A 27,979-nucleotide genomic window follows, 5' to 3' on the forward strand; every position below is an offset into this window, starting at 1 on the left:
TACAGGGAAAATCAATACCAGTACACACTAAGGAAACCAACACTTACTTAGAAGTTTTAACATTACAGCAAACCAAAAGGTTAAGCTTCAAAATGGCTGAACTTGTGGCTGGAATATTTTGCTGCATTTTGGCATGATACTGTAACTTCTAGTATACAACCCTCTGACAACTTTTAGCACTAGCTTGGCACAACAGATTAATTTCTCCCACCCCTTCAGAGCATGGAAGAAAAAAAAAAAACCATCTTACCATAGATGCCTGAACTTTATACAAGAAAGGTATAAAACAAGGTTATAATGTAACTCAATTACCATTTTGCACTTTTTTCTTTGTGACATTTACAAGTATACTTTTGATTTTGAAGCTGTATACTGTTTAATTAGCAAGCTTAAAAAGCTTATAAAATTCAACTTTTTGAGTAAGAAGTCTAGGACTTTATGGCTATTGATTTAACCATCAACATATCTAAGGGACTCAATACATTTTGATAATTAGGATTCTTCTAGATATCATTTGAAGAATTCTTCATGGACATTGGATTCAAGACTACACTAAATTCAAACAGTATACCTATGTCTTGGGTTTTGAAGTTTTTACCTCAGTTACCTATCTTCAACCTGCTACTTACTTCCTCTCCTGCTTTCTTCATTTACTAAACACAATTGTCAGGTTTTTACATTGGACCTTCTCTTCCAAGGCTCTATCAGGTAATTCTGTAAACACATTTATTTATAACCTTTAAACATCAATATTTTAAACAAAGACTAATGCCTAGAGTCATATTTCTTATTAAAAGTTCAGTATTAAAGATTTATAACTCTGGAGGATTAACCTAACATTATCTGAAAAGTGACCCAAATTCCAGGTATTCCCATAAATCTCAAAACTCAAAACTGGAATTCTAGTGATTTTTTAATAACTCTAATGAAGAAAAGTCAACCGCACTTATTACATCCACACTTATTAAAGGATAGGTGACAACAACAAAGGGACCTACTCATATCTCTGAAGACCAAGATTTACCATGGCAAAGTGTAAAACACAGGCAAAAGTGATGAGATCCTAAATACCACTACATAAAAATAATCAATTTCTATCTTTGTGTCTTCTTTCTGCTTCATGAGGAACCAAAGAAGTCAAATAGAGAATTTTTCTGTCTGGGCCAACCATGGAATCTTAAGAACAGATAGGTATATTCCCTGTTATTCTTTCAGGGCATTATTTATACATGTTTAAAAAAAAACAACGAAAACAACTTCAAAAATAAAAATAAGATTTAGCCTTGTGAATATTCGGAAATAAAGTTTCTTGAATTTCTGTGATGAACTCTTCAAGCAATTCAACTTTTAAAACAGAGTCATCACTCAAAAGTCCCTTTGACATGGGATCTATCCCACGGTTACAAAACGGCTTCCTCCTTTGTTGAACGTGAGAGTGGCTCTTTGTTCCTTCAGGATCCCAAATCGCTCATTCAAAGTCATCCCTGTCTAGAGAAAACAAAACAAAAAAATTAACAACTTGACTGTTAGCCGTTATTTCCTTAAGAACAATAATGTGATCATGGTAATTCAAAGTAACAGCAATATTTCCTAAACATTTAAGCATATGAACTCACTTAACTCTAACAAAAACCATACGAAATAGGTAAATTTAGTGAAGTTTAGAGAAGTTATAGTTAATTTACCTACTTAGAGCTCCAGAATTTCAACCTGATGGTCTGATTCACAATCTCTACCTCCTAACCACTACAAATGCCTACTTATATACTATATAAAACATGTCCACAAGTCATACATGCAGGAGTTTCTCTATTTGAATTATTTTTAGGCTCTACAAACATTGCCACAAATTCTAGTGAGGTCTTTGATAAACATAATCATTATTTACACGTGAACATTTATAACAATTTTCTTGAATTTCTCTGAGTTTTTGGATTTGTGTGAGTTCCTCAGGGAAATTCAAATCAAACTCAAATCAAAATCTGGTTTTTAATTAACAACAGAAAGCACACCCAAATTATACTTCACCCTTTGTGAAAGTAAAGCAACCATGACAAAATAAAAAGAAGTAAAACAAATTTGGTCTAATTTCTGTCCATATTTCATATTTCCAATTCCACACATTCTTACATCAATGGATACCAAAAAAAGCATTTGACAAAATCCAACATCAACTCATGATACAAATTCTCAATTATGAATAAAGGGAACTCCCTCAAACTGATATAGAGAATCTACTAAAAACCTACTGCTAACATCATATTCAATGATGAAACATTTAATGCTTTCTTTTCACACTTGAGAACAAGGCAAGCATACCATGCTCTGTTTCTATTTAACACTGTGCTGAAGGTTCTAGCCATTACAGTAAAGAAAAAAAAAAAAGAATTAAGTTTTAAAGACTGGAAAAAAATTTGGAGGATGACAGGATTGTTTATAAGGAAAATGCTAAGGAACCTACAAAATTACCAAAAATAGGTAAATTTTAGCAAGGTCATAAGACACAAAGTTAATATAAAAAACCACAGTGAAAAAAAAAAAAAAAAACACAGTGAGACATACCACTTCACAATGAATTGCATAGTTATAATCAAATGACAGAGAATAACAAGTATAGATGAGAATGTGGAGAAATTTAGAAGTCTCATACATGCTGGAAGGAATGTAAATACTGCAGCCACTTTGGAAAACAAGTCTGGCAGTTGATATGACCTAGCAATTCCACTTGTAGGTTTTTACCCAGGGGAAATGGAAACATATACTCACACAAAAAAACATGTACATGAATGTGCAGATGAGCATTATTCACAATAGCCACAGACTGGGAACAGCCCAAACCAAAATATCAACTAATGAATGAATAAAATATGGTACATTCATATGATAGAACATTATTCAGTGATAAAAAGATCATGCACTATGGATGAACCTTGAAAACACTATGTTAAGTGAAAGAAGTCAGTCACAAAAGATCATATATTGTATGATTTTATTCATATGAAATGTCCATAATAGGCTTATCTATAGAAACAAAGCAGATTGATCAGTGGTTTCCTACGGTTCAGGAGACTTAGAACACTGTATTTAATTCATTACACACTTTTTAAAAATACTCTCAACGAATGGCCCAAAGAAATTAAAAAAAAAAAATTTACCTGTTTTCCAACACTATTTATGTCAAATTGTAGGGGGACACCTTTAGGAACTTTCTTTACATCAGATTGCTCCCGTTTTGTCAAGAATGAGGGTACAGCAGTACGAGTTAACCGTGGTTTCTGAGTTCTAGTATAAAAAAATAAAAATGAAATCAGACAAGCTTGATAATCAAAAGAAGAAAAATAAATCATTTGGTACAATAAGATCTTGACTTCTACACATGTTCCAAAGTATTAGGGCTACACTGTGTCAAAAAAAGTACAACAGTCCCCCCCTTATCCATGGACTGGCCCCTACTCAACCAGTAGATACCATACCTGAAACGGCAGATAGTACTGAACCCTTACAAATACTATATAGTTTTTTCCTATACATATATACCTTTAAATTATAAAGTTTAATTTACAAATTAGGAATGGTGTGAGATTAACAATAACTAATAGTAAAACAGAACAACTGTGACAGAATATTGAAATAAAAGTTATGTGAATGTGGTCTCTCTCCCTTCCTCTCTCAAAATATATTATACTTACCATGTAACATTATAAAATGCCTACATGAGATGAAGTGAAGTGAATGATGTAGGAATTGTGATGTAGTTGTTAGGCTACTACTGACCTTCTGACAATACATCAGAAGGAGGACCATCTGTTTCCAGAGCACAGTTGACTGGGTAACTGAAACCATGGAAAGTAAAATCACAGACACGGGGGTAATATCGTACCTGGTTCTTGACTAGAGATGAAAATTTATAATCACTCAAAGAATACCTTTTTTAAGTAAACCTATAAACTTTTCAATAATTTAGAATGATTAGAGACTTATCCTATGTTTTGTTCATTTATTAAAATGCCTGAAGAGATCAAAAACTACACAAACCTAGAAAGTTTAAAATGCAATACATAATGGAATAGTTAACTAAATTAAGGTCATTCCGATAAAAGAACACACTAGGAGGCCTTTAAAAAGAAAGTAGAGGGATGCCTGGGTGGCTCAGTGGTTAAGGGTCTGCCTTCTGGCTCAAGATATGATCCTGGAGTCCTGGGATCAAGTACCGCATCGGGCTCCCTGCGGGGAGCCTGCTTCTCCCTCTGCCTGTGTCTCTGCCCCTCTCTCTGTGTGTCTCATGAATAAATAAAATCTTTAAAAAAATAAAAAGAAAAAAAATAGAAAGAAGGTAGATCTGTATTACTGAAAAGTAGAGATGTCCAAAATATACGGGGGGGGGGGGGGGGGGGGTAGAGGAGAAAGCAGCAGGTGTATATATATATATATATATATATATATATATATATACACATACATATACGTATATATATACCTGCTTCCCTCATTTATCATTATACATAAAAAAAATAATAAGTGTATATAATTAGTATACATGTACCAATTTTTTTTTTTCAAATAAAAACATGAAATTGTTAAAAGTGGCTACCTTGGAGCTATAGAACCAGGAATTAAGAGAACTTTTACTTTATACTATACTATTTCCACTTTGTACTACAAGTATTACTTTGATCTTTGTCTTAGTTTATCTTAACTTGGACATCATAAGCAGAAGTCCAATGCTTTTCTATTACCAATTATACTGAGAGGTTATAATTTCTGCACAATAAAAAAAGGACTTACACTGGGCACTGCACTGCTCCAGGATTGTCAATAGAGACAGTCAAAATTCCTCCATTTGTGGTGGAAGTTCGCCATCTAGTTTCAAAAAACCAAAAACTTCACTAGAAATGGAAGTTCATAAATCATCTAGTGTATTCCACATAAAAACATACATTTTAAAGTAGCCATTACTTTCTCTTGCTTTAAAAAAAATACTAAGCTCCACAACAATATAATTAATTAGCATCTTGGGTATAGGAACTAGACACTTGAATTTATTAAGTATTTTTCAGTGTAACACATGTAAATTAAATAATACAGAAAGGCTTCTAATGAAAACTAACAGTCACCACTATTCTCCCCCACCTTCCTGCTCCCCAATGGCACCACTTTTAACCTTTCCTGCTTTTACTGCTTGCTAGTTCACTATATAAGACATGTATGTAATATTTTACTATGATGTTTTAGTTCATCACACTATCCTCTAGTTTCCCTCCCACCTCTAAACATTTTGATAGCTATTTCACTATTTTACTTCCACTATAACTTTAATTATACTTAAATCTTTTAGTCTTTTAAATCTTTCTTTCAATCTTTGACATAATCCCCCTATCCTGACTTTGTATGAAAAGAGAATACTTCTAATTCCTTCCTTTCACCTCTTCTTTCACTTTGTACTTCTCACTTTTTATCAGCTTTTATATTCACATTACTCAAAATCTGACATTTTCACCATATTTGTTAACCAAATTAAGTAGTATGTGCTTTCCCCCCCATAGGTTGATTCTCAAAAGTTCAAGACAAAGAGCATTTATATTATCACAATTGTATAAACACTGTTCATTGCAAAAGCAGATAGCTTATGATTATTTCTTTCCTTACGACTTCCAATGTCATGACACTCATGCAAAAGAATACTGTCAATGTCAAGTTCAAAATAGTTTCTTAAACTCTGTTCAATTATAGCTGGGATCATATCTGTACCAATACCATGTTTTATACATTTTGTTTTCCAAAAAGTTGCCATATTTTAAATAATTTAATCTCAAAACCTGATCATATTGATGGAATTACAATGTTACACCTCACATGTCAGAGGTGCAATTCTAACAAAAAATGTAGTTTTAAAAAACTTTTATGGAGTTGGGGAAAAAAGAATATGTGAAAAAGAAAAACATCCTATTGTTATTAAGGATTTACAAGTTTTCTAAAAGTTCTATTGTGTTTTCTTCTATTTATTCCCTGAATAGGTTGACTTATATAAAAGCAGTTATAGAAATAAAGATTTCATTAAAATGGAAAAGGCCATTAATTTTTTTTTTTAAATAGAGTGATGTATTTGTTGCTAAAATTTCTAACACAATGACATGTGAAAATGCAAAGGGTTTTTGGGGAAAAAAACAAAATGAATTTATTTCAGGCTCAAGGGTTAATATACTTTGGGTCTCATTAATTCCTTCTGGACCAGAGTACGTATTAATGTGGGTTGCTAGTATTCTGGGAATTTTTTTTTTTTTAAATTCTGGGAATTTTGAAATGACATCTTGAAAAACAAATTGAGACTTACTGACGAGTTCTCTTTGCTACTACATCATCTAGCAGTTGTTCTGTGTTCAACTGGGCCTGAACCTGAAGGGGAAAAAAAAAAGGCAGTAGATCCCACAGAAAGCAGAAGATTTGAATCCAAAAAGCGATCCTGGCTCTGTAACTTTATAACCCAGTGTGGTGTGTGTGTATGAATGCAAGAGAGGCATATGTCTATTCTGGTTAATACCTCTTTGTTGGGGTTCCTATATCAGAAAAAGTAGTAAAACAAATTTATTCATAAGTAATATGTTAAACTCATAAGATGTTGCTATTAATGGCAACAAGAGAGAATAGAAAAAATAAATAACATAAAGAACTAATCTAATGTCATAGTCTCCATATCACAAATCTAACCCCTACCTCAACCATGGGCCATGCCTATGATTGAGGATTACTACTAAAGGTAGATGTTCAAGATAAAAGTAAACCACCAACAAGGGTTTTTTTTATACCTTTAGGCCTCTTCTGAAAAGAAAAGTTGCCTGACGAGTATCTTTCTGATGACTTAATTTATTTCCACTCCTGGTAAAATTGGCTGGAATGTTATTTCTGCAACAAAAACACACATATCATGAATAGTCTCAGCCATTTAACAACTTTCAAACATTATTAGAAAATATAAGCAAAAATAGTTAATTTATAGGCTGGACATTTAAGATACACTAAATAAAGACTCTGAATTATTTTCTTATTTACACAAAGCTATTGAGATTCTACTTATAAATATCTTTCTGTAGCATACTACATAACAACCTAATTAATGCTGAACTAATTTATTGTCCAAATATTCAACTCTCTAATATTCCAACAAGATCTTTTCTGAAGATAATAAAAATAACATTTTTAATGCTATTTTCTAAATTTGATGAAAAACATACATATATAGATTTATTTACAGGTTTAGGATAAAGAAAATCAAACAGGCATATCATAGCCAAACTGCTGAATAATATCGATGGTTTTCTCTTCCATCCTCACTCTGAAACCATATATATTTATAGGAGCCCCACATATAGATTGGACATAGAGATTACTTTAAAAAATTCACCTTAGGGACACCTGAGTGGCTCAGCAGTTGAGTGCCTCCCTTCAGCCCAGGGTGTGATTCTGCCGTCCCAAGATCGAGTCCCACACTCAGTTCCCTGCATGGAGCCTGCTTCTCTCTCTGCCTGTGTCTCTGCCCCTCTCTCTGTGTCTCTCATGAATAAATAAAAATCTTTAAAAAAAATTAAGCTTAATTCTTTATAGTTTGCTTTTTCCACAAATATACTGTTCTATTAAATCACTGAGACTGAATAACAATTTTAGCTTTCAGAATTCCCAATTTTGAATAATTCCTGCAGAGGTTGCTTTACCTAAATAATCACCTTTTGTAATTTTATTCTGTATGTAAACAGATAAAGAAGCAAACTGATGATTTTTTTAAAGTTTATCATTTGTTAAATTCATCAGTAATACTGGGTTTAAGGAATAAGAAAGCCAAAAAACAAAAAAAAGAAGAAAGCCATTACTGAATACTTCCATGTTCGATGATCATATAGACATCCCAGATATCTGTCTTGAAAATAACCAATACAAATACATTCATTTGATCACTTAGTGCAAGAAGTGTATCTTTATTTATCCAGGATAGCACAGCATTATCATATTTGGTGACTTACTTTCTATTTAACTGGTTAGGTCTCTTGAGAACTGCGACTGCTTTTCTCTGTACTTCGTTTTGTCTCAGAAGGTTGGCCTTCCTTTTTAATGCTGGAAAATATCGTTCTATATTCTTTCAGAAGACAAAAAATATCCTTCTGTTATTAATCAGATTGCTTTTTGTTATATCCCCTACTACAGTACACATTTTTGAAACAGAATGGACAGAGACTTCTTAGATAGTGCATGTTGGAGAAACAGAGAAGCTAAAATGACCTAAGTGTTTCCAGAAAAGACAGCAACCACATCATACTTAAAATATTTCCAACAAAAGGAGAATTCAAATAGAAAACTGAATTTTTCTATTTTGGATTGTTCAGTTTGAGGTGCTCTAAGGAATGCACAGATTATGGGGAAAGATGGCCCTGGAACTCGAACTCAAAAGAAGAATCAGGAAACCAGAAATGTAAATTAGGGGATCATTTCCCTAATTACTTATATACACGATTTTTGATTGCTAAATGAAGGAATAAGAGGGCCAAGCTCCAAAACAAATGTGTGAGAAAAAGGAGGTTATGATAGCAAAGAAGCCTGAGTAATGTTATAGAGAAAAAAGGATTCAAGAAAATAAGCATATGAAATGTCTCCTCCTCCTCCCTCCAGCAATTAAAGCCTAATTCAGATTTCCAAATTTTCCATGAAGCTTTTTCAAAAGTTCTTGGCAATATAAACCATATCTTAAACTTAATGTAGATTATTTTGTATTTTTTTAAGCATGTGAGAAGAATTTCATAAACATCAATTGACTAAAATATATAAAAATTTTAAGTCTTCATTTTCATGAACATTTGGAAAAGAAGTAAATGTAAAAACAGGGACAAAGGACATCAAGAATACAAGGGTGGGATGCCTGGGTGGCTCAGTGGTTGAGTATCTGCCTTAGGCTCAGGGCGTGATCCTGGGGTCCTGGGATCAAGTCCTGCATCAGGCTCCCTGTAAGAAAGCCTGCCTTCTCCCTCTGCCTATGTTTCTGCCTTGCTCTCTGTCTCTCTCATGAATAAATAAATAAAATCTTAAAAAAACGAGTATAGGGGAAATGCCATGAAATTAGACTAAACCCCATTCCAAGCTTTGTGTTTTGTCTTTAATAGTAACACCAAATATTATCATATAGGTAAATGTAAGTTCTCTCTATATTGCTGTCAATGTTTTTTTTCCTTCAAAGTACTTCCACGTAACTATACTATTATTTGTGTGATTATTTGATGTTTATCTCAGTTTTCCATGAGTGATTTTCTTTTCTTTTCCTTTTTTAAGATTTTATTTATTTATTCATGAGAATACACAGAGAGGAGAGAGAGAGAGAGAGGCAGAGACACAAGCAGAGGGAGAAGCAGGCTCCATGCAGGGAGCCCAACGTGGGACTTGATCCCTTGTCTCCAGGATCAGGCCCTGGGCTGAAGGTGGCGCTAAACCGCTGAGCCACCGGGGCAGCCCCCATGAGGGATTTTCAACTGAGTTACTGTAGAATTCCTTGCATCTAGCACATAGTGGGTACCCAATCACGTTAGTTAAATGATGAAAACATAGACTAGAATAATAATCCGCTAATACATGCTGAACGCATTCCATGGATCTAAGGTTTGTAAATATGTATCAATGTGTTTTTAAAAGTATAAAGATAAGTTTTTCTTTTACAATAATATAAAAAAATATATAAAAAATTGTTAAGTGGAAAAACCTAAGGTATTTAATTTTTATGTTAATGTTACTAAGACATTATTTAATATATACATTTTTATATGTTAAATATGTTAAATTTAAATTATATTAAACACTAATTTAATATATACATTAAATTTACAATTTGATGAATTTGAGTAATTACATATGATCATGTAAACACATTATAATCAAGATATAGAAAAAGTGCCCTCACACTAAAACATTTCCCTGTACCCCTTTGGAGTTCATTCCCTTCCCTGACCCGACTCCCATCCCAGGCAATGACTATCTGTCACTACAGTTTAGTGTTTTCTACAATTTCAAATAAATGGAATCACACAAGACACAGTGTTGTGTTTTCCTTTTGCTTAGCATGATGTGTTGAGGTGCATCCATGCTGTCTTACAGATTAATTTATTCCTTTACTGCTCTATAGAATTCCATAGTATGAAGACATTTATATTATTAAAATCAGAAAAACAATTAAAACTACCCATTAGTGGAAAATAACTGCTATACATACATATATATATATATATATATATATATATATATATATACACACACACAGCAGCAACAACACAATTTTTTTAATTCACAGAAGTATTATAAATAGTTTAGTATTACCAAAGTTAAGTTAAAAGTTCTATGGGCCTGCTTCTCTCTCTGCCTAAGTCTCTGCTTCTCTCTGTGTGTCTCTCATGAATAAATAAATAAAATATTAAAAAAAAAAAAAAAAAACCGGGCAGCCCGGCTGGCCATGGTTGGGCACTGCCTTCAACCCAGGGCGTGATCCTGGAGACCCGGGATCCAGTCCCACGTAGGGCTCCCTGCATGGAGCCTGCTTCTCCCTCTGCCTGTGTCTCTGCCCCTCTCTCTGTGTCTCTCATGAATAATTAAAATATTAAAAAAAAACCCCACCTAAACACAACTTTTACTTGACAGATATTTAAAACTGACTCTCAACAATAACAACCAAAAATTCATTCCTGAAGTCAACCATTCCCGTTAGTACAGCCACTTACTCTCAGTAAATACTAGTTATATATACGAGTGTGCTATCTTTCCCATTCATTCACTTTACAGGTAAAAAAAACAAAACAAAAAAATGTGTATTTTTATTGAAATAAAATCTCACTAATTCACATCAACTATGGAAAGTGAGAGAAAAAGTAACAACATCTAATCATGGTCAGAATTTTTTTTTTAAGATGTAAAATTTTTAAGTACATGTAACAATCCAAGGCCAATTAAGTTATTCCAATAACTTGTTTAATGAATACAAAAAGATAATGAGTTATTTATATGTAAATAGGTTTCTAATTTGCTGGAAAATAATCTGCTTCACAAGTACTATATTTTGTCCAAATCAGATTATTAATATGTATTCAGGCTGAGGAAAAGATTTTAAGAAACAGCACTTTTCAAACCTTACCTTTGCCAAAATCATTCAACTTGAATAAATGGATCTTACTATTCAGTACATTCTTAGCATTTTAATTAATATTTTTAATTTTCACTGTTTTCAAACAACTCAAAAGACTAACACATGTGGTAATTTAAAAATTTTACTACTCTGCCTCTATCATAAATAATAAATCTTTAAAAATAAAATAAAATCTTTGGGCAGCCCCGGTGGCGCAGTGGTTTGGCGCAGCCTGCAGCCTGGGGTGTGATCCTGGAGACCCGGGATCAAGTCCCACATCAGGCTCCCTGCACGGAGCCTGCTTCTCCCTCTGTCTGTGTCTCTGCCTCTCTCTCTGTGTGTGTGTCTATGAATAAATAAATAAAATCTTTAAAAAATATATATTTTTTACTAGATCGGGGGCACCCCGAGTGGCTCACCAGTTTAACGCCACCTTCAGCGCAGGGCCTGATCCTGGAGACCTGGGATCAAGTCAAATGTCAGGCGCCTTGCATGGAACCTGCTTCTCCCTGTACCTGTGTCTCTGCCTCTCTCTCTCTCTCTCTGTGTCTCTCATGAATAAATAAAATCTTAAAAATAAAAGAACTGAAAAGTTATAGAACCTAAGATAGTTGTGACTCTTAACCAAAATATGTATATTAAAAATAATTTAAGGAGGGACGCCTGGGTGGCTCAGCAGTTGAGTGCCTATATACATTCATCACATCAACATTATTTATAATATACAAAAAGTGAAAATAACTGAAATGTCCAGCAACTGGTAAATGAATAAACAAAATATGGTGTACCTATATAATGCAATATTAAACAATGATTAAAAACAGAATCAAGTACCGATCCATACTACATGATGAACCTGAAAAACACCATAACTAAACACCAGACCACATATTATCTATGATTCCATTTATAAGGAATGTGTAAAAAAGGCAAATTTATAGAAAATCTACAGAAAGTACATGGGTGGGTTGCCTAAGGTATATGATGAGGTATGATTTATGAATGAATGAGACTACAACTCTAAATACAACTCTAATTTTCTTCATTTTTTTTAAAAGATTTTTATTTATTTACTCATGAGAGAGAGAGAGAGAGAGGCAGAGACACAGGCAGAGGGAGAAGCAGGCTCCATGCAGGGAGTCTGATGCGGGACTCGATCCTAAGTCTCCAGGATCATGCCCTGGCCCAAAGGCAGGCGCTCAACTGCTGAGCCACCCAGGCATCCCACAACTCTAATTTTCTAATTAAATAATACAACTCTAAATTTTCTAAAATTCGCTGAATTGTACAGCGAATTCTGTACTATAGATGAATTCTGTACTATATGATGAATTCTGTACTATAAAATTATACCTCAAAAACCTATTAGAAATTGTATATACAAAAACACACACAGGTAAAGGAAATCAGGAACCTATAAAAAAATTTTACACAAATTTTATATAAGAATGTGGAAATTTAGGTATTCTTCATGAAAGACATGATTTTTATTTTTTATATAAGATGTAAAGCACATTAAAAAAAAAATCAAAACGTTCAAATAAAATTCTCTCCCAATGAAAATATCCTACTCATTCATGGAAATATTAGTACAAGTAAAGGAAAAGCGTATCTGATGCAGGGTTAAACCATCATCCTACCTTATCACTAAGAGGTGGTCGATTCATAGGACTAATTCCTTTTCGAATTCCAGTTGCTTTCCTAGCTGCAAGGCCAGTGATAACTCCATAAGGACGTCTCTTTCCAGGCATTACCCTTCCTCTACGGCTCAGACTATTCTTGCCAAAACCTGTAGAAGGTTTAAAAAAAAAAAAAATCAATCTAAAAATGCAACTGAAAGGCACACAGGTATTCTATTTCTTAAGCAGGGTGGAAAGTATGAGTGGTTTATTTTTCATTTATTTATATAATCTTTTTTATCATATAATATTGCATTATTTACATGTATTTCTTTTGAAGTTATGTATGTAATTTTTAAATTTTATCTTTTAAAGATTTTATTTATTTCTTTATGAGACACACAAAGAGAGGCAGAGACACAGGCAGAGGGAGAAGCAGGCTCCCCCTGTGGGGAGCCCAATGTGGGAACTGATCCTAGGACCCCAGGATCACAACCTGAGTGGAAGGCAGATGCTCAACCATTGAGCCACTCAAGCACCTCTAATATTTCATTTTTAAAGAGACAATAAACTGCACCAGCAAGGGTTCTGTTCCTATAATGGACTGCAAAGGACTACAAGATTCTCATGTTTCCCCTGTGGCTATCCTCTCTTGCATTACTTTCTCATTGAAGAAATTTTCCTGTACAATGTGGTATCCACTAATAACATGCAGTTACTCAATACTTGAAATATGACTAGAGTGAACTAAGATGTAATAAAAAAGTACAATATTTCATTAATAACTTTATTAATTATATACAGCATTGTTTTGGATATATTGGGTCAAATAAAATATATTATTCATATGTGGCTCACATTTCTATTGAATGACAATGACCTTGAGTGGGTTACTATCTCAAGTCCCATTTACTTAGTATGTTGCAATTTGGTTTATTTTCATTTCTACTGTATTTAAACTGTTGTCATTAAAGACCCCTTGAACTCTAATGAATGTATTTTAATCTCTGTGGCACATGAAATAACCTGACTTTTGCCTTTTCACTGTGTGTCTTAATCTATTTAAATATTTTGTTTTTATTTTTTTTTATAGATTTTATTTATTTATTTGACAGAGAGAGAGTCTGTGCATACACAAGCAGGGGGAGCAGCAGGCAGAGGGAGAGGGAGAAGCAAGCTTCCCCCTGCGCAGGGAGCCAGACATGGAGTTCTATCCCAGGACTCTGGGATCATGACCTGAGCTGAAGGCAGACGCTAACAAGACTGAGCCACCCAGGCGCCCGTATTTTTAAAATATTTTCTAATCATGAAAAAACAAACATGTTCACTGCAGAAATCTTAGAAATAGTGCTCGCTTCGGCAGCACATATACTAAAATTGGAACGATACAGAGAAGATTAGCATGGCCCCTGCGCAAGGATGACACGCAAATTCGTGAAGCGTTCCATATTAAAAAAAAAAAAAAAAAAAAATCTTAGAAATATATGAAGTCCAAATGAAAAAAGTCACCCATTATCCCATCATCTTGGGATAATCACTAACATTCTATCTCTTGCAGGTCTTTTCTTTTACTCCTACACATTTTAAAAGGATATATTTTTAGTTTGAACTATTTTTAAGCAATTCAAAAGACTATCACAGAGGTAATTCACAATTTTGTAGTACCAAGTGCCTAGAAGGTACACTGAATCAATCACCCTGGCAACCATATTTCATAATCTTTTTTTTTCTTTTTTAAGATTTTATTTATTCGGGGATCCCTGGGTGGCGCAGCAGTTTAGCGCCTGCCTTTGGCCCAGGGCGCGATCCTGGAGACCCGGGATCGAATCCCACGTCGGGCTCCCAGTGCATGGAGCCTGCTTCTCCCTCTGCCTGGGTCTCTGCCTCTCTCTCTCTCTGTGTGACTATCATAAATAAATTAAAAAAAAAGAAATTAAAAAAAATTTTTATTTATTCATGGGAGACAGAGACAGAGAGAGAGAGGCAGAGACCCAGGCAGAGGGAGAAGCAGGCTCCATGCAGGGAGCCCGATGTGGGACTTGATCTCGGGTCTCCAAGATCATACCCTGTGCCAAAGGCGGCACTAAACAGCTGAGCAACCCGGGCTGCCCCCGTTTCATAATCTATGTTCTATTCTGTAGTGTGCATTAATGCTGTATTGTATTATCCCATGTCTTTAATATTCTTTCATTGTATTATAACTTTTTTTCATTCTATTATTTTTTTTTCAAGTAGGCTCCATGCCCAACGAGGGGCTTGAACTCACAACCCTGAGATCAAGAGTCACATGCTCTATCCACTGAGCCAGCCAGGTGCCACCACCCATTGTATTATTTTTTATTTTTTTATTTTTTTAAATTTATTTATTTATTTATTTATTCATGAGAGACACAGGCAGAGGGAGAAGCAGGCTCCATGCAGGGAGCCTGACATGGGACTCGATCCCAGGTCTCCAGGATCAGGCCCTGGGCCGAAGGCAGGCACTAAACCACTGAGCCACCCGGGCTGCCCCCATTGTATTATTTTTTAATGTGCCATACTTGATCCAACCAATCTCAAAATGATCATCTTCACTTACTTCTAATGTTAAACTATTATAAGTAACATTTTGTGTGCGTGTGTGTTAAACTTTTATTTAATTCATTAATAAGAGCATAGCTGGGAAACCAATCTAGTTTCAAAGGAATTTCAAAAAGCTGGATTTTATATTCAGTAGCAGAAAAAAACCAAAGTTTAAATTATAGCTGTTTTAGACATAAAACTGGTAAATGTCTTACAGGGGGAATTTTCAGGGTTACCTTTTCTACTGGACAATTAAAAACTACCAAGTATATATAAATTTACTTCTGATTTTACAGAGTTGCAAAGTATTTGTAAAATGCACTAAAAATATAAGAGGGGATCCCTGGGGGGCTCAGCGGTTTAGCGCCTGCCTTTGGCCCAGAGCATGATCCTGGAGATCCGGGATCGAGTCCCATATCAGACTCCCTGCAAGGAGCCTGCTTCTCCCTCTGCCTGTGTCTCTCTCTGCCTCTCTCTCTGTGTCTCTCATAAATAAATTAAAAAAAAAAAATCTTTAAAATAAGGATCTCTGGGTGGCTCAGCGGTTGAGCGTCTGCCTTCAGCCCAGGGCGTGATTCTAGAGTCCCAGGATCGAGTCCCACGTCGGGCTCCCTGCGTGGAGCCTGCTTCTCTCTCTGCCTGTGTCTCTGCCTCTCTCTCTGTCTCTCATGAATAAGTAAAATCTTAAAAAAAAAAACTTTTATATATATATATATGAACATATGTTTAACCAAGAGTAAATAGCAAGTCAAATTTACATTTCTCTAGATCTCTAGAGCTATTTTCACTTCCATGATTATTCCTTCAAGATACAAATTTCCAGAAATTGAAATGCTATACTATAAAAAATCTCCTCTAGAATGACCATACTTATTCATATCCCCAGGAACAAAAGGGTGCCACTGTGCCTCTATCACTGACAATGCTGAATATTCTTTTTAATCTTTATCACTTAGATTTTTGGAAAAAAAAATGTATTCGATAGTTTACTAATGAGAATGGACATTTTCCATGTGTTTTTGGCTATTGCTATTTTTCCATTCATGAACTGTCATGTTCATAAGTAGGTTTCCTGAGGTCAAGTTTTAATATCCTTCGATGCTTTGAAAGAATATTAAATTTATAATTAATTTTTCAAGAACTGACAACTTTACAATATTCGTGAACACAGTATATCTTTCCACCTATTCGAGGCTTGTCACTAAACTGACTCAGGAAAGCTTTAAACTTTTCCTCACGTAAGTCTTACACATTTCTTGTTAAGTTTATTACTACGTATTTTTAGATTTAGTTGTCACAAAAAAGGAATCACAAAAAAGATTCCTTTTCAATAATTATTTTCATATGGTCATTCCTGGGATTATCAAAAGCTATTGAGATTTTTAGTTAATACCTTTTTAAAAAAAAAAAAAAAAAGGTTTTATTTACTCATGAGAGACACAGGGAGCCTGACGTGGGACTCGATCCCGGGTCTCCAGGATCAGGCCCTGGGCTGAAGGCGGCGCTAAACTGCTGAGCCATCCGGGCTGCCCTGATTGATACCTTTTAATCAGCCATCTCACTAAACTTACTTTTTACTCCAGAATGCTTTTGTGTAATGTACCTATTTTGAGAACAGAGCCCAACAAGACAGGAAAACTTGTTATAATGGTTGAACCATTTACTAATTTACTGCCTTTCAGTTCCCAATTCACTCTTTACTGCCCTGTTTGTTACAGGAACATTTCTCTTACTAGCTGGCACAATGTTAAGCTTTCTAAGTAGAGGGCACTGGAAAGACCCCGAGAAAGGATTTTCACTTTCAGGTTCCAGTATACACCTCAAGATTTATTCTGGGGCACAGAACACCTACTGGTACTCATTATCCCTCCCCTGCAAGCTGAGACTGGTAAAGCAAGAGAAGCATCAAGGGCACAAAATCTGAGTGTGAGTGATCCCTTAAATCTGGGCCCTAGGCATCTGTCCAGACGTAGTCTTAGGCGTCACTTATCATCCATTGAATCTAACTTGCATCACCCCTATAGATAGCTTCCTACTGAGTTCCATCAGAATGGCAAATCCATGTCATAGGGAGTCCTTCCAGGTTTGTTCCTTTCTTGGGTACTCTGCCTCAGTCCTACAGTACTGATTACTTTTATAATCTGGGGAAAAAGCAATAGATACAACTTTTTAAATTGTGAAAATTATTGGGTTTTTTAAAGTTTTATTTACTTAAGTAATCTCTACATCCAATGTGGGGCTCAAACTCATGACATCTCAAGATCAAGAGCCATATACTCTTCTGAATGAGCCAGCCAGGTGCCCCCAGAAACCAAATAAAGATTAGGGGAACCTGTATATTTAAACTAAATCTGGGATCCCTGGGTGGCGCAGTGGTTTGGCGCCTGCCTTTGGCCCAGGGCATGATCCTGGAGACCCGGGATCGAGTCCCACGTCGGGCTCCCAGTGCATGGAGCCTGCTTCTCCCTCTGCCTATGTCTCTGCCTCTCTGTGTGTGTGTGTGTGACTATCATAAATAAATAAAAATTAAAAAAAAAAAAATCCTTTAAACTAAATCTACAACTACTTGCTATTTTTATTTGTATTGAATATGAAATAGATACCACTATCTCTGTTAACATACTTTGCTAAGTATTTTAAATGAGAATTTGATGGGGTTGATGCTAACATCTTAGCAGGTGAGCAAAGTGAGGTTAAGAACAATAACTACCCAAATGTCAGTTAGAAAATAGCAGAGCCATCAATCTAAGTGCAAGTTTGTGTGGTTCCAAAAATGGGAACACTTTACAAGCTGTAATATAAAAATTAAGTAAAAGGTAAAAAACGTAATCCAGGATACACTTCCAAAGAGAAAAAAAATATTACAGAAAAAGTGGGCTTTCAGCTAGGCATTGTAAAACAGACAAAATCTGATTAGGGAGATAGACATAAACTTACAAGTATAAAGACATGGGTAACCACAGCATATTGAGGCACAGTCTAGGGAAAAGAATAAATAGTAAATGGATGTGGTAGCCTCAAATCAGAAGACTTTATATAGGAATAAAGAATACAGTTGACAAGGAACGAGGAGTTACAGAATTCATGATCAGTTACTTCAGTCTAGAAGCAGTATCTTAGACTGAATGGAAGAGGGAGAAAAAAGGCAGTGAGGCCATTTCAGATGCTACTTTGGTACTCAAACATGGCATGATAAAGGATAGGGAGTGGAACAAAGAAATTTGAAAGTATTCCAAATGAATGAATAAATTAGCAAAGAGAAAGATTAGAGAGAGGAGGAATAAAAATAAATAGAAAGAAAGAAAGAAAGAAAGAAAGAAAGAAAGAAAGAAAGAAAGAAAGAAAGAAAGAAAGAAAGAGAGAGAGAAAGAGAGAGGAGGAATCATTATACCAAAGTTTTAAGCTTGGATGAGAAAGACTCATGAGAGAAGTCTCATTAACAAAAATAAAACTGATTAAAAGAATAAAAAAAAAGCATAAGACAAAATTCTATTCCTAAGTGTCTACTGACTGCTAGGTCATTGTTCCCATACTCATTATCCTTTCCACTTTTATTTCTATAAGTGGCTTCTCTACTTTCTAGAAAGCTTACATCATCCGTTCCCCCTCCCTCCCTTTGTACCTTTGAACAAACTTTACCAGCTGTACCTCAATTTTAGCAATGCTTCTATTTTTCACCCTTTCACTGTCACATTTCGTAAGGAAAGAACTATACATACTATTCCAATTCTCTCTATTCTGGTCTTCTATAAGTGCCTTATATTCTAAAAAGCATTATAAAGGCGTACTAAAGACATCACCTAATGCATTAAGTTCTTAGCTTTTAAAAAATTATTTAGGGCAGTCCTGTTGGCGCAGCGGTTTGGTGCTGCCTGCAGCCTGGGGTGTGATCCTGGAGACCCGGGATCGAGTCCCACATCGGGCTCCCTGCATGGAGCCTGCTTCTCCCTCTGTCTCTGTCTCTGCCCCTCTCTCTGTGTTTATGAGTAAATAAATAAAATCTTTTAAAAAATTATTTAAGGGATCCCTGGGTGGCGCAGCGGTTTGGTGCCTGCCTTTGGCCCAGGGCGTGATCCTGGAGACCCGGGATCGAATCCCACATCGGGCTCCCAGTGCATGGAGCCTGCTTCTCCCTCTGCCTGTGTCTTTGCCTCTCTCTCTCTCTCTCTATCATAAGTAAATTTAAAAAAAAAATTATTTAAATTCTATTTGCCAACATATAGTATAACACCCAGTCCTCATCTTGTGCTTTTTTTTTTTAAGTAAGCTCTATATCCAATGTGAAGCTTCTGCTTATAACTCTTACATCAAGAGTTGCATGCTCTATGGACTCAGCCAACCAGATGCCTCATCTTTTATTAGTTTTCATCCATTTCAGCCCCTCTAGAAAGTTCTCTTGTCTTTCCAGAGTATCTTCATTCTCATTACTTCAACTACTACCTCTATGAAAAAACTTTCACATTTTCAGCTGTACTAGAGCAGTAGTTTAACCCTAGCCATGTATCAGAACCACATATGGAGCTTAAAAAAATCCCTAGGCCTAATTTCTGCAAATTCTGCTTCAGTAGAAAAAGAGTGCAGCCAGAACATCAGTCTAGCTTTATAAAAGCTCCACAGGTGTGACCGAGGTTGACAACAGTTAAGACTAAAGATGAGAATTTTCATCTTAGTTTGAAATCTTAGCCCAATCTCTTTGTGAATTTCATATACTTATTGACTTGCCTCAGTAATTTTGGGAGTCTGATCACTTACACAACGATTTGAGGGGTTTTGGGAAAATGCTGAATCACAAAGTGAATGCAATCAGATCACTGGCTCCTTTCCAAAGTAATATTACAAATATTCCCATCTTTTTTTTTTTTGGAGATTTTATTTATTTATTCATGAGAGACACACACAGAGAGAGGCAGAGACACAGGCAGAGAGAGAAGCAGGCTCCATGCAGAGAGCCTGACGTGGGACTCGATCCCCCATCTCTGGGATCACACCCTGGGCTGAAGGTGGCGCTAAACCACTGAGCCACCAGGGCTGCCCTCTTTTCTATCTTTAAAAAAAACATCATTCTCCAACATTTTGGCCTCAGGACCTCTTTATATTCCTAATTATTGAGAACTCCAGGATTTTTGTTTCTGTAGGTTTGTTTATGGATATTATCATACTAGAAATGAAGAACAAAACATTTAAAAACGATTTCATTAAAACAACAACAACAATAATAAACCCACAACAGGGCAAATAACATATTTTTAATAAAAAATAACAATTATTTTCCCTTAAAAAGCCCAAAAATATTTAAAAGGAAGAACAACACTGTTCTGTATTTTGCAAATCTCTTTGGTATCTGCTTTAATAGAAGACAGCTAAATTCTCGTATCTGTTACCACAATTTAATTACCACACATCAGGTAGATTCTAGAAAACTTCCACTGTACGTTTGTGAGAGGCTAATAGTGAAAATATAGGTAATGTCTTAGTATTATTATAAAAGTAATTTTTTAAAGATTTTATTTATTTATTCATAGAGAAACACACACAGAGAGAGAGAGAGAGAGAGGCAGAGACACAGGCAGAGGGAGAAGCAGACTCCATGCAGGGAGCCGGATGTGGGACTCGATCCCGGGTCTCCAGGATCACACCCCGGACTGCAAGCAGCGCTAAACCGCTGTGCCACCGGGGCTGCCCTATAAAAGGGACTTGAGTGTTGGGGATTCCCCAAGACCCCCAGACAACACTTCAAGAAATGATGCTGTATACTATTCTACCACTTAAGAATATTTAGATTGTTTATATATTTAATGAGTGACTAAATCATATTTTGGGCAGAGAATTAGCAAGACTTTATTCACTTAATTGTTCAGCCATCAAAAATATTTGATTAGGGGGCACCTGGCTAGCTCAATCAGTAGAAGATGCCACTCTTGATCTCAAGCCTCAAAGTGGTGCAAAGATTACTTAAAAAGATAAAATCTTAAAAATAAATAAAAACAATTTATTGAGAGTCTGCCAAGAACACTCTATCTTACGTGTTCTCTTACCTCAAACTAACATTCTCACTGACATTACAATGTGGAAATCTGAACTTCTAGCCAATCAGAATTTGAGACAATCTTCTATTTCTCTGAACATTCAGTGACAGAAGCAGATGTTCTATTTTAGGCTCTGTCACATGTAACTGGAGAACAAGCACAAGTTCAATCTTATAAGATCCTAAGCTGCCCCTAGGTATCATTTATCTTAAAGCTCAGATGATAAACCCCATAAAAAGAAAGTTTTTCTGGTCCTTCATGGACCAGATCCTATTTCACCTTATCCATTAAACCACTGATTTTCTTAGCACAAAATCTATCTAAAGTCCTTTGGTACTACTGGAATTTCTTTCATGACATTTCTCAACTCCATGTTGTCTGTCTTATCTCTGCTACTAGAAATTCCTTGAAGTAAAAGATCACATCTCTAAAAACCCTAAGAACCTAGTCAGTTCAGGGCATTTATCATGTATTTAACATAGAACTAGCATAAACAAATACATTTCTGGCTCCTGTGAACTCTGAAATTAAAGCAAATGTTTAAAATGTGGTATGCTGAATAACATCTATAGGAATTTTTAAATATAAATCATTGGAATTAAATATTCATTTGCTATAGGTAAATATCTGTCACAAAATTTACTTGCTTGGGTTCCACTGTTTAAGGTATTATTAGAAGGGGTGCATGGGTGACTTGGTTGAGTGTACAATTCTTGGTTTCAGCTCAGGTCGTGATCTCATGGGTTGTGGAGTTGAGCCCTGGGTGAAATCCCTGGTGAGGCTTCCAGTCTGTGCTTAGCAGGGAGTTGGCCTGGGATTCTTCCCGCTGTCCCTCCCCCTACTCCCACATGCACACTCTTTCTAAAACAAATAGATAAATCTTTTAAAAAAATAGAAATGAAAATTATTAGAGAAGAATAAAATTCTTTGTAGAGTCTAACCTCAGTTACAGATATGTTTAGAGAGTATGAAGGCATATTAACTATTATATACATAGAACTAATTATAATCATGGAACCCACTGGTAATTATTTTTTACGTTTTTTAACATACAGGATAAAAGTCACCAAACGTTTTTTACGTGTGTAAAAAAGATCTAGTTTTTTAATTTGAACAAAGGTTCTTTTTTTTTTTATTTTTTTTAAATTTTTACTTATTTATGATAGTCACAGAGAGAGAGAGAAGCAGAGACACAGGCAGAAGGAGAAGCAGGCTCCATGCCGGGAGCCCGACGCGGGACTCGATCCCAGGACTCCAGGATCGCGCCCTGGGCCAAAGGCAGGCGCCAAACCACTGAGCCACCCAGGGATCCCCACAAAGGTTCATTCTAAAACACTGATATAACTGCTAAAAAAATTAATGAGTCATATACAATTAATAGGGTTCAGTAACCACCTTAAATCCATTTTGGAACAACATGGTTATAAATCAATCAATAAGCTTCCACAAAGTGCCAAAAAATACCTGTATATGTAGAGTTCCAAGATTATTATATCACATCTAAGGCACTCAATTCTGAGTGTTCCCTTTAGAGGATTTAACAGATCCTTAAGAGCCCTAGATGATAACACAAAGAGCCTGGAAGTATTTTCCATGCAGAATAGTCTCACATATTTAAAAAGTTCTCATATAGAAAAGAGAGTTTGCTTCCTGTAACTCTACAGAGTTAACAGGTAGGCACAATTTAATTTCAATTAAGAAAACTTTCTAGTAAATAGTTATCTCCAATAAAGGAGTTGTCTTGTAAAGTGGTATGCACTTTCATTGAATATATTTTATGCATGTGGGAGTTATGTAATTATCCACCAGACTATTAAATACCTAACTGGAAAGGAAATAAAACCTCTGCTTTGTAAAATCCCTTACAATACTGTAGCCCTAAATATAATTTATGCTATTTACATACAAAAGGAACTTTAAAAATGACTTAATGTTTTTAAATTTTTTTTTTTTTTATGATAGTCACAGAGAGAGAGAGAGAGAGAGAGAGGCAGAGACATAGGCAGAGGGAGAAGCAGGCTCCATGCACTGAGAGCCCGACGTAGGATTCGATCCCGGGTCTCCAAGATCGCGCCCTGGGCCAAAGGCAGGCGCCAAACCGCTGCGCCACCCAGGGATCCCGACTTAATGTTTTTAAAAAACAGGGTTATCACCTAATTAAAGCAACTGAAAATGCTTACCAGATTTCAAGATTAAACAAAAATCTGAGAAAATACAAATCACAAAGGGTACTAATATATTTCTTCCATATTTTAAGTATGTACTAAACATAGCATGCTATGAATCTACAAATAATAGCTCTTTCTTAAGTTTACTTGTAAAAATTACCAGAATTCTGTTGGATTCCCCATCGCACTCTCATCCTGAATTGCCGGGCACTGCTTTGCTGGAGTTTTCTATTTAGTCTCGGAAAATTCTGCTTCTTTCCTTCCTTTCTATTCAATTTGATGATATCATCTGTGATATACAAAATGTGATGATTATTAACTTACAACTTAACTCATTTTAACTTAATAACTCAATTAATTACTCAGCCTCATTTTCTAGTTGACAGATTTCTTACATCCCTAACTTCTTTGCTACTTTGAAAGCACTTTCGTAAGAGGATAATAATAAGATAAAAATTCAAATCAGCCAATATACTTTCAGCATTAAAGAAAAGTTTTATAGGAAAAGCTCAAATCAAGAGCTCAAAGCAAATCTACCAATTAATGAAGATTTCTATTTCTGTTATCCACCATATTTCTTTAATGCATATAAATAAGCAAAAGCCTATTTACAAAAATTACTCATATCTACTTTCCATAATCACAGAAGTGTCCAGTTTTTAAAGACGACCACCTTCCAATAAAACCATAGGCAGTAAAAATAATAATAATAATAATAATAAATCATTCAACTAAAAGAGTACATTTCTAAAGAAGTTCATTTCAATTCGGCAAATATTTATTGAGCATATGCTGTGTGCAATGAATGTATGTGGCAGGTTATGCTGTAATGAAAACAAACAAAAGTAGAGTATGGTCCTTATTCTCAGGTAAGTTTAAAATCATTGATGGAAACAAGTAAATAGCAGCTATGAAATAAAAAGCACATAATAAAGGTATAGCATAAAAAGAAAATAATTGGGTTCTTCACTTTTCTAGCAGAATATTCAGAGCTACCTTCCTTTCTGCCTTCTACACTCATTGTTTTCAACACTTTTAAACTCTCCCAAAGTAATTTACAAACATCACATTGCCCTAATACCACAGCACAACAATGTGAAAATCAGGAAACTAAACCAACTCCAGATTTCTATTTACAAATGTCAAAAGAAGATTACTAGAAGCCAAAAAATATTCATCTAAGAAATAGCCAAATACTTTGTCCACATCCCAACTTCAATATTAATTTTGATGATTGATAAAGCAAATAAACTGGTCAACTTAAAATCTCACAAAACTAATTAACTTCAATTATTTTTTCCAAATTGCTCTAAACACAAGAATCTAACAACTATATTAATATAATTAGTCTTTTCTGAAATAAAAGAGAGAATTATATATTATAGGAATCTTTCCTTACATATTACTACTCTACCTAACCCATCGGTAATTTTTAAGACTCTTAATCACAAATATTCATTAAAATAATTCAAATATCCCCAAAGTACTTTATCTTCTTGAGGTCAGTCCTTCAACTATACATAAATTCATCCAATTCAAAGACACTCAAAAACATTTGCCTTTAAATAAAAATATTTCATGAAATCAGATACATGAACATGTTAAATTCTCAGGGGGCAGAAAGGGAATATTTTTGAACACTCTTGAAACACTACTTTTGGGGCAGCCCAGGTGGCTCAGGGCCTGATCCTGGGGACTTGGGACTGAATCCCAGTCGGGCTCCCTGCATGGAGCCTGCTTCTCCCTCTGCCTGTGTCTCTGCCTCTCTGTGTGTGTATGTCTCTCATAAATAAATAAATAAAATCTTTAAAAAAAAAAAAAAAGAAAGAAACACTACTTTAACTTTTTTTTTTCTTATTCTTCACCACAAGTCTGAAATCTCAGAGCCATGAGAGTACACAAAAAAATAAATTTTCTGGGGACCATTAAAAAAAAAAGACTGTAATTTTGACTAACCAGGTCAATTTTAAAATAAAGCATTATAAGGGATAACCATAACAAAATTAAAAATAGCAAAGCGTATAAAATATAAATTTGCTTTATTTTTAAATGTGTTATTATCTAAATCCTCAAGTTAAATGATCAGCTGTGGATTTTTCCAATCTAAAAGAAGAAAACGGCTTTCTCCTACTCAGTGAGGTAGGGTATGTAAATTGGAAAAAAAAATTCCATTACGATGAGCTACTTTTATGAAAAAGTTTCTTCCATGACACTAGGGGTATATATATAGTAATATAAACAGTAGTAACTGAGAAGCCTTGTTCTCACAAGTGTTCATTTAATTCTCACAACAATTCTGTAAGATAGTATAATGCCCGTTTTCAAATTAAGAAACTGAGTCACATCACACCTGTCAGAATGGCTAAAATAAAAAAAAATAAAAAAAAAAGGAAAAAGAAAAAGAAACAGCCACAATGAGACCAGATCTTGATAACTGGTAGATATTCTATATCAACATTCATATAAATCATACTGTCAAAACTTAAAAATCAGATTCTAAACCTCTGCCGACCTGATAAAACGGACTATTCACAAAGCGTAATAATTATTTAAAATAGGCATCATCTTAGGGTGCCAGGCTGACTCAGTCGGAAGAGCGTTAAGACTCTCCATCTCAGGGTTGGTTATAAGTTCAAGCTGCAGGTCGGGTGTAGAGACTACTAAAAAAACATTAGGGAAAAAAAAATAGGTACCATTTCTTCTTCCCATTTCTTTTTTTAGAAAAAAAAAAAAAAGGAACCTCAAAGAATGCTGTATATTCTCCGAGGAGAGAAAAGAGAACAGGGTCTATCTTAACTACCATAGCATTTCGTTTCTGCCTTCAAAGAGAATTATCCCTCCATTTTCTTCACTTGAACATCCTAACCACCAAACAAAATACATAGAAAAAAACCTAGAAACTTAAGGTCTCGGCTATGATTAATACACGTTTGACACTTCCGGCAACACCTACAGGTTTTTTTTGTTTTTTTTTTTTTTTTTTACTTGTATGATTTGGGCCAAGTTCTTTCTCTCCGTCTCAGGTTTTGTACAACAGGAACCACCACCATAGCTTCTATAGTGTGCGCATGGAAATACGATGCTTCTTTCTAGGTCTACCGGGCGCTTTCCTACGCAGCTATGCAGGCCTGTGGACTCACGGCAGCACCTGTCGGAGGCAGATGAGCGCTGTGACTGTGGGTCACGAAGCGCTGAGAAATAATTCGCCTGTGACCACGCGGCCAGTAAGGGGCAAAGGATCCGACCTGAGGGCAGTGTGGCGCGGGATCCCAGGCTCTGACCGCGAGGAGCACGAGGAGCACGTACCGCAGTTACCAGGAGGCTGGGCACGTACCGGCTTGGTGCCTGCCAGGTCGTAAGCGCTCAGCGCACGTTCCTTCTTAGTCTCCTTGGCCTTAGCTGAGGAGACTCCCTGGTTTTTTGTTTTTGTTTTTTTTTTTAAGATTTTGTTTATTCATGAGAGACATACACAGAGAGAGGGGCGGAGACACAGGCAGAGGAAGAGGGAGCGGCAGGCTCCGTGCAGGGAGCCCGACGCGGGACCCGATCCCGGGTCTCCAGGGTCCCGCCCCGGGCCGAAGGCGGCGCTAACCGCTGGGCCACCCGGACCACTACCAGCAGCAGCAGCAGCAGCAGCAGCAGCAGCGAGGCAGGCTGGAGGCCCAACGCCTTCGTCCTGAGCATTTGCTCAGTTCGCGGCCCCGGGAGTCCTTGACCCTTGACTGACCCCGCGGCGGAGGGGCCGCGCACACGCGAAGCTCCGCGGGCGCCCGTCGGGGCTCCCCCGACACCGGCCCGAAGCACGACGGGCCACAGCGCGCGCAGGACCGCCTCTGAGGGCCGCGACCCGCATCGCGACGCCCAAGCGACGGGCTTTCCGGGCGGCGACCCGGCCTGAGGGGAGCCGCGCCGTCCCGCGCCTCACGGGGTCCCCGCCCGGCCGCCCCACCTCGCGCGTCGGCCTCTCCGGTGGCTTCTGCCGCTTCCCCGCTTCGCCGACGTCGGGGCCCGGGGCGGCGGGGCCTCCGCACACGCCCCGGAGACCACGCTGGGAGCGGAGCCCGCCGACTGCGCCTCACAAAGAGCCGGGGCGGCCCGCGGGGGGTGGGGGAGGGGAGGAAGGAGGGGGCGCCCCCGCCCCCACCCCGCCCCCGGCCGCCGCCCCGCCCCGCCCCCCGGGCCCCCCGGGCCCCCCCGCGCCCCCGCCGCCAACCGCCCCTGCCCCCGCGGCCCGCGGCGCTCGCCCCCCCCGCTCGGTCCCACTCGGCGCCGTACCCAGAGACATATCGATTTTGTCCAGGTTTTCATTGCTGCGGGCTTTCGGCGGCGGCGGCGGCGGCGTGGCCGTAGCTCCCACCAACCGGGTACCAAACCGGTTCATGGCTGGGGGCGTCGCGCGGGGGCCGGCGGCGGAGAAGGCCAGACGCCGAGCCTGCCGCCTCCCACTCACGCACGCAGACG

General features: G+C 36.8%; 1 protein-coding gene and 1 non-coding gene across 2 annotated transcripts; one reads left to right on the top strand and one right to left on the bottom strand.

The window, feature by feature from the left end:
• Positions 1–1,300: 1,300 nt before the first annotated feature.
• On the bottom strand, positions 1,301–27,964 carry FYTTD1 (forty-two-three domain containing 1). The gene is made up of 9 exons (NM_001251944.1): positions 27,794–27,964; positions 23,679–23,807; positions 12,784–12,932; positions 8,013–8,125; positions 6,804–6,900; positions 6,332–6,393; positions 4,786–4,860; positions 3,156–3,282; positions 1,301–1,488 (listed from the first exon to the last, which is right to left on the bottom strand). Exons 1-9 carry the CDS (start codon positions 27,897–27,899, stop codon positions 1,390–1,392), a joined length of 957 nt encoding a protein of 318 aa, NP_001238873.1. The 5' UTR covers positions 27,900–27,964; the 3' UTR covers positions 1,301–1,389.
• Positions 14,110–14,216, top strand: LOC119867384. The gene has a single exon (XR_005383464.1). It is a non-coding gene; the product is annotated as a U6 spliceosomal RNA (small nuclear RNA).
• Positions 27,965–27,979: the final 15 nt, after the last annotated feature.

Source organism: Canis lupus, chromosome 33 (genome assembly GCF_011100685.1).
Source record: "Canis lupus familiaris isolate Mischka breed German Shepherd chromosome 33, alternate assembly UU_Cfam_GSD_1.0, whole genome shotgun sequence".
Lineage (NCBI taxonomy): Eukaryota > Metazoa > Chordata > Mammalia > Carnivora > Canidae > Canis > Canis lupus.

Coding starts and splice junctions, on each gene's coding strand:
- FYTTD1 (NM_001251944.1), bottom strand. CDS start 27,899: ATGAACCGGTTTGGTACCCGGTTGGTGGGAGCTACGGCCACGCCGCCG. Junction 12,933..23,678: donor GGGAATCCAACAGAATTCTG/GTAATTTTTACA, acceptor AACCTTCTACAG/GTTTTGGCAAGAATAGTCTG. Junction 8,126..12,783: donor GACCACCTCTTAGTGATAAG/GTAGGATGATGG, acceptor GTCTTCTGAAAG/AATATAGAACGATATTTTCC.